This window comes from Tupaia chinensis, unplaced genomic scaffold (genome assembly GCF_000334495.1).
Source record: "Tupaia chinensis unplaced genomic scaffold, TupChi_1.0 Scaffold145870_1, whole genome shotgun sequence".
Lineage (NCBI taxonomy): Eukaryota > Metazoa > Chordata > Mammalia > Scandentia > Tupaiidae > Tupaia > Tupaia belangeri.
Window position 1 is genome coordinate 2,785,913 of NW_006205727.1, and position 8,265 is coordinate 2,794,177.

The following is an 8,265-nucleotide window of genomic DNA, read 5'->3' on the forward strand; positions in this document are numbered from 1 at the left end:
GTCAAATTTTACATTATTTTCAAAAAATTAGTAACATTCTGACAGTGGTTTATTTTTCTTCATACAAAAGGAAATGACTTTGTTCAATGCCATATTTAAAGAGGAATTCAATTCTACTAATTATTTTAATGAATATTTATATACATACACATAGAAATACACACACACATATATATACATACTCAGAGCAAGGACTATTGCTCTTATTCTTTTCAGTTCCACCATACTCCTATTCCACTTACAAATTAAGCTTGAGTCTAGAGCTGAATAGAATACTGGAGCAGGCCAACACTGTGTTTTGAAATTCCTAAAACATTAGTTCTTGCATCACTCCAAAGGTGTTAGATTTTAGGCACTGATGAGGCACAAGCTAGCTAGCTGTAGAGTCCAAACATTATTAGTTAAGTGTTCTTTTAAATTAACATGGAACATGGAGGAAGGCTTCCATTTAGATGGCCCCAGTAAGTACACCCTTGGCCCCAGTAAGTAGACCCTTGTCTCCAGCTTCTCCTTCAGTACACAAATACAAGGCACCTTGCAGCGAACCTGCTTCTGAGATGCCTGAATTCTCTTGGATGAGTCTTTCTGAAGGTTCTGGGGAATTCTCCCTCCATCTTGGACTTGAGTGCTGTTGGGAGACTTCCCATATAGAAGGACATGGAGAGGAGAAACCCAGAGCAGATCGTGACAGGGGATCCTCTTGGAGGCCTGCTTCTTGGACACACCTGTTGGAAAGCACCTCCTTCTCTTTGGAATTCCGCCATTTCATCCTTCTGTTCTGAAACCAAATTTTCACCTATTGGTAAAATAATTGGACAAAATGATCACTTGAGTCAGGTTATTTTGCTTCAGCATTGTAAACCATAATTGCTTCTTCTATACCTTCCACAGAATATTATAAGAGCTAACCTGATCATGTCATGATGGCTTTTCATATAGACCCCTTAATAAGTACCTGAGAAATTACTTTATAAAAAAAAATTATACCACAGGGCATGTGTGCTCACCAGAGACAGGAATATAGAGGAGGAGAGAATGGGGGAAAGCATTCCCACACACACCAATGGAGAATGATTACACCATAATTCCTTTTCCTCCATTTCTCCCTCCTGTCAGGATTTTGGGCATGAATACACATGCCTGGCATGCTTCTGAAGTCGCTGGATCCGGGACTTGAAGTGAGGGATCAGCAATGTGGCATCTAGCTGCCTGAACCACCAGGTCATGGAGCCAGCTGCAGAAATGACTCTAAGGTAGTATTTCCATATACATTTCTGAAACAAAATAACTATGGTAAATTGGTTACATTCTATAAGTCTGATACCTTTTGGAACTGACGAAACACTCAGATATTTTTAAATATCATTTAGTTTGTGCTAAATTATTTAATAAGAGGAAATGTACTGACTAGCAATAGCATCTGAGTATTCTGTTCCAGGCATCAGGCCCTCTAGGTAAATTTTATTATTTGGCCCTAAAAATGCCATAATAAGTCTTCATTTCACGTGTAAGAAAACTGAAATAACAGTCAAGGTCACACAGCTAGTAAACTGGAAGCACTTAGACTAGAGCCCAAGATTGTCCAACTCTAGTGCCCAGGCTCTCATCAAGAGATTTCTGAGACTAAATTAAGACGACATTTTACATTATTTTGATAAATTACAAGATTTATACAGTTTCCAAGTCTTGATTATTACAAGGAATTATCAAACTCTAATAATTAGCCTCAATAAATAACCAAAAGTACTATAATTAAGCTAAAAGTACTTCTGTTGGTGGTTCCTAATTTGAGCCATATCTCCCACCCCATGCCACTCCAGTCTGTTTATTTTTAGTTTCTTTCTTTATCCACTCTGTAGTCAACTAAGTCTGAACAGAAAACTTTATAACTGATTTCCTGATATCTTAAAAGATAATCACATCCTTTTCCTGTGCATTACATTGTGTCATTACATGAACCAATTCTGATTTCCACTTTTAAAACAAAAACTGGAAACTTTTTGCCTTAAGAAATAATTTTTAAAGTATATCAACCAAATATTTCTCTCTATGAAGAAAACAATTCTGAAATGGTCTGTCTGGAATGGTAAAACAATTTCTTCATTCTTTCAATTTGATTGGCAAAGTTCAAAATGACTACAAAATAAATCCACCCAGGCTATTGGGTGCAAAACATTGCATCTCAGTTTCACGCCTGTGATTAAGGCTTTTAATAAGAAAATAAGACTAATGTGCACATACCAGAGCATTCGGTTCTATTCACAAACTCATTTATTATTTGTGATGAAAATTTATTCCTAGAAAGCATGCAAAGTATTTCCAGTAGGGTTTCACTAACACAATTACTTGTTCCCATTAGTAATTCTTTCCTTTCTAATCAACTGATCATATTCTTCTTCTCATAGCTTTTCTATATATCTAGAAATATTTGTTAGGTAATACCTCAATTAAAAAAAAACATGAAATGAGTTTTTTTAATGATCATTGGTGTTGGGGCAAATGTATGTATTTAGGAAATTCATAAAATTCTAACTCTTTACAAACACAAACATAAACTCCAGATGGGTTAAATAACTAAACATAAAAAAAAACTAAAAAAAGTTCTCAAAGGAAATATAAATTATCATTAATGTTTCAGGGAGAGGAATTTTTTTAAGCATGACAGAAAACACAGTGACAAAGGAAAAAATGGGTAATGCTGACTACATAAAAATGAGAAATTTTTGTGCTAATAAATTACATAAACAATGTGAAAAAAACATATGATAAAGCCATAAACTTCCCAAAATAATTAAAAGCAAGGACTCAAAGAGTTATACCCATGTTCACAAAAGCATTATTCCCAATAGTCAAAAAGTAGAAGCCATAATGTGTCTATTGGCAAATGAATAAATAAACAAAATGCGGTATATCCACACAGTGGGACATTTTCCTTAAAAAGTAAGAAAATTCTGAGACATGCTACAACATGGATGAATCCTGAAGACATTATTCTAAGTGAAATAAGCTGGTCACAAATGCACAAATACTGTATAATTCCACTCAGATGAGATCCTTAGAGTGGTCATTCACAGAATCAGAAAGTCAAACAGCGAGTGCCAAGGAGGAAGAAATGAAAAATTATTGCTTAATGGATATAGAGTTTTAATTATGCAAGATGAAAACTTTCTGAAGATTGATGTTTGTGAAGGTTGCACAAAGTGAATACACTTAATGTAACTGAAGAAAACACTTCAAACAAAGATTCAAATGGTAAATTTTATGTTATATATACTTTACCAAAATAAAAAAATTACACACAAACTTGAAGATGATCTTTTTTGGGGGGAGGGGAGAGGTTTATGCTATAGGGTGCGTGCGCTCGCCAGACAGACAGAGAGAGACAGAGAGACAGAAAGCGAGAAATCACCCCCCAGAGGGAATGGCCACGCCGCAATCCCTTCTCTTCCATTTTCCTCTCGGGATCTTGGGCACGCATGCACACGCGCCCAGTGTGAGTTTAAGCCACCGGGTCTGGAGCTTGAACCACGGTCGACTACGTGGGAGTCCAGCGACATAGCCATTACGCTAACTGCTGGTCCCTTGAAGATGATTTTTGATACATCTGTAACAGGAAAATTTTGCTAAGCATAAGAGTCCACATATTTTCATTAACAGCCCAAAGAATTGCTATATATCAACAAAAAGACAATATGATTTTTAAAATTTTTGGCAGGATAGATTTTTGCTACTGAGCTCGTGTGCTCGCCAGAGAGACAGAAAACAAGAAGGGCAGATGACCATGCTGCAATACCTTTTCTTACATTTTCCTCTTGCAAGGTTGGGCATGCATGCACACACACCCAGGGTGAGTTTCAAATCTCCTGGTCAGGACTTGAACTGTGGTTGGCCATGTGGGAGTCCAGCAATGTAACCATTATTCCATCCCAAGAAAATATTATATTATATTAATTTATTTATTTATATTCCTTATTTTATACATTTAATCACTATACATCATTTTGCTTATACATTGAATTTACCCAACATGAATACACTTTCACACCAGTTCAGTTGAGGATACTAAGCACATTATCACCAACTGATAACAACCCATTTCTGTGTCCCACAAATACTCTGCCTTTCTATTTTCCTCCTTAATTTCCTTCCCTACAGTCTCCTTCTTCTCCCACTCTCCTCCCATATTATCTCCAGAATCTATAACCATTTTCAATGCTTCTATGTTCTCCAACCTCTCATAGAGTGCAGTCAGTCAGTATACGTTAAGTGTCCTATAGACAGAGGACATTTGGTATATGTTAAGTGGAGACCTACAATGTCTCTCTTTCATAGCCTGGCATGCTTCACTCAGTAGCAAATCTTCCATATTCATCCACTTCCTATCAAATCCCAGGGTCTTGCTGCTTTTTATGGTTGAGTAGTATTCCATAGAGTATATGTGCCACACTTTTCCAATCCATTCATCTGTTCATGGATATTTGGGTTGGTTCCATGTCTTAGCAATTATGAATAATGTTGCAATATATATAGATGTGCATGCACTTTTTTTTTTTTTTAGAGAGGTTTTCACGATAGGGCGCGTGCACTCGCCAGACAGACGGAGAGAGACATAGAGACAGAAAGCGAGAAATCACCCCCCCAGAGGGGATGGTCACGCCGCAATCCCTTCTCCTCCATTCTCCTCTCGGGATCTTGGGCACGCACACACACGCGCCCGGCGTGAGATTTAAGCCACCGGGTCCGAGACGCGAACCGCAGTCGACTACATGGGAGTCCAGCGACATAGCCATTATACTAACTGCTGGTTCCCGCATGCACTTTTCTGACTGAGCATTCTCCTATCCTTTGGTAGATACCCAGGAGTGGAATTGTTGAATCGTATAGCAGTTCTATTTGTAGATCTTTGAGGAACCTCCATATTGTTCTCCATAGTGGCTAGACCAACTTACATGACCACCATCAGTGTAGGAGAGTTCCCTCTTCACCACATCCCCATCAGTATTTACCATTATAATTTATTATTTTTTTTAATTTTGATCATTCTGACTGGGGTTAGGTGGTATCTTATTGTGGTTTTAATTTGCATTTCCCTTATGAAGAGGGATGTTGAGCATTTTTTGATATGCTTTTTGGCTGTTAATTTGTTTTCCTTAGAGAGTTGTTTCAGCTCCTTTTCCCATCTTTTTTTTTTTGAAGAGGTTTTTGCTATAGGCTGTATGCACTTGCCAGAAAGACAGAGACAGAGAGACAGAAAGCAAGAAATCACCCCATGAGGGGGATGACCACACCACAATTCCTTCTCCTCCATTTTCTTCTCGGCATCTTGGGCACACACACACACACACATCTGGTGTGAGTTTAAGCCACTGGGTCCAGGACTCGAACCACGGTTGACTACATGGGAGTCCAGCGACATAGCCATTATGCCAACTGCTGGTTCCTTTTTCCCATTTTTAAATTGGGTTAGTCATTTTTTTCTTTCAGGTAAGCTGCTTGAGTTGCCTGTATATTCTGGTTATCAGTCCTTTAACTGAGTAGTAGTTCACAAAAATATTATCCCATTCTGAGGGCTGTCAATTAACACTAATTACTGTGTCCTTTGCTGTGCAGAAACTTCTTAATCTGATGTAATCCCACTTGTCTATTTTTGGGATTATTGTCTGTGCTTTGGTGTTCTTACTTAAGAAGTCTTTGCCTACACCAGTGTCCCTCAGAGGTTTCCCAGTGTTTTTCACCAGTAGTTTTATAGCTTGAAGTCTTTGGTTTGGATCTTTGATCCACTTTGAGTTGATTTTTTGTTAATGGTGAGAGGTAGGAGCTCAGATTCATTTTTCTGCAGGTGGATAGCCAGTTTCTCCAACCATTAGCTAAAGAGGTTTTCCTTTTCCCAGTGGGTTGACTGATACCTTCATCAAAAACCAGTTGGCTATATGTTTTGGGGATTATTTCTGGGGTCTCTATTCTGTTCCATCGGTCCATGTATCTGTTTTTGTGCCAATATTATGTTGTTTTGATTATCACAGCTTTGTAATATATTTTGGGGTCAGGAAGTGAGACGCCGCCTACTCCACTGTTCTTGTGCAGGTTTGCTTTGGCAATACAGGATCTTTTATGATTCCAGAAAATTCTATAATTGTCTTTTCTCTCTCTATGAAGAATGTCTCTTGTAATTTTATAGGGATTGCATTAAATATGCAGATTAATTTGGGTAGAATTGCCATTTTTATTATATTAATTCTCCCAATCCAGAAACAAGGGATGTCCTTCCACTTTTTGGTGTCATTTCCATTTATTTGTTAAGATTTTCATAGATTTTCTTGTAGAGGTCTTTAACTTCCTTGTTTAGATTTATTCCTAGGTATCTTACACTTTTTGTAGCTATAGTAAATGAGATTTCTTTATTTAGTTCTGCTTCTGTCTGCTTGTGATTTTTATACAGAAATGCTACAGATTTTTGCAAGTTGATTTTTTATCCTGCCACTTTACTGTATTCATTTGTTACTTCCAGAAGTTTATTCATGGATACCTTTGGATCTTCTATGTACACAATCATGTCATCTGCAAATAGAGATAATTTCACCTTTTCTTTGCCTATTTGAATGCATTTTATTTTATTCTGTGTCTGATCACACTGGCTAGGACTTCCAGCACTATATTGAAAAGGAGTAGAGAAAGTGTCTTATACCAGTTTTTAGTGGAAAAGCTTTCAGTGTTTCCCCACTCAGTATAACGTTAGCTATAGGCTTTGCATAGACAGCTTTTATTATGCTGAGAAATGATCCTTCTGTGCTGATTTTGCTGAGAGTCTTAATCATGAAGGGATATTGTATTTTGTCAAATGCTTTTCCTGCATTGATTGAAATGATCATATGGTTTTTATCTTTCTGTTAATATAGTGTATTAAGTTTTTGGCTTTGCATATGTTGAACCACCCTTGTATCTCTGGAATAAAGCCTACTTCGTCATGATAAATAATCTTTTTATATGCTGTTGGATACGATTTACTAGTATCTTTTTGAGAATTTTTGCACCTATATTCATTAGAGATATTGGTCACAGTTTCCTTTCTTGTCATATCCTTATCTGTTTTGGGAATGAGGGTGATGGGGGCTTCATAAAATGAGTTTGGGAGGGTTCCTTCCTTTTGGATCTTTAGAAACAATTTGTGATACGAAGACAGCATTGTTGAGACAGGGAGGTAATGTTGCTATATTTTGATCAACTAGACCGGGGAGAAATGTTCATATATTGAAATGATCACGTTGTAAGCTAAATAATGTAATTGAATGTATTAAAAATGTAAATAAAAATAAATAAATAAATAAATAAATAAATAATTTACACTCAAAAAAGAAAAAAGAAATAATTTGAGAAGAATGGAGGTCACCTCTTCTTTAAAAGTTTGTAGAATTCATAAGAGAAGTCATCAGTACTTGGAGTTTTCTTTGTTGGGAAGTTATTTATTACTGATTCAAATTAATTCCTTGTTATGGGTCTATTCAAGCTTTCTGTGTCCTCCTGAATCAATCCTGGTAGAATATATATGTCCAGGAATTTGTCCATCTCATCCAGGTTTTCTTGTTTGTTGGCATACAGATATTCATAGTATCCTCTAATGATGTTTTGTGTTTCTATTATGTCTGTTTTAATATTGCCTGCTTCACTGTAAATTTGATTTAACTGGCTCCGTTCTCTCTTCTTAATTTATCTAGCTAATGGTGTGTCAATCTTGTTTAACTTTTCAAAGAACAAGATTTGCTTTCATTTGTTTTCTGTATAGTTTGTTTATTTTCTATTATACTCATTTCTGCTCAAATCTTTATTATTTCTTCTCTTCTGGCATTTTTTTAAATTTTTGTTGTTGTTTTTCCAGTTCCCTGAGGCATGATGTTAGGCAGTCCATTTGCCACCTTTTCGTCTTTTTCTTATGCACACTAATTACTATGAATTTCCTTCGTATAACTGCTTTTGCAGTGTCCCATAGATTATGAAAATTCATGCGCTAATTATCATTTATTTCCATGAATCTTTTTATTTCAGTCTTCATCTCTTTGGTACTTGTGAGGTCATTCAGGAGTAGGTTATTTAGTTTCCATGTATCTGTGTATTTTTTGAGGGTTATTCCTGAAATTGATATCAAGTTTAATTCCATCATGGTCAGAGAAGATGTTGGATATAGTTTCTTTTTTTTTTTTTTTTCCTTTGGGGAGGTTTTTGCTTAAGGGCGCGTGTGCTTGCCTGAGAGACAGAAAGCAAACAGGTCAG

At 36.5% G+C, this 8,265-nt stretch overlaps 1 protein-coding gene across 1 annotated transcript in view; it reads right to left on the reverse strand.

Moving 5' to 3' along the window:
• Nucleotides 1-448: 448 nt before the first annotated feature.
• Nucleotides 449-8,265, reverse strand: part of DBX2 (developing brain homeobox 2) — a 47,722-nt gene continuing 39,905 nt past the window's right edge. Inside the window, exon 4 of the mRNA XM_027768325.1 lies at nucleotides 449-796. Within this exon, the coding sequence (XP_027624126.1) occupies nucleotides 449-796 (348 nt within the window). The remainder of the gene's footprint in view (nucleotides 797-8,265) is intronic.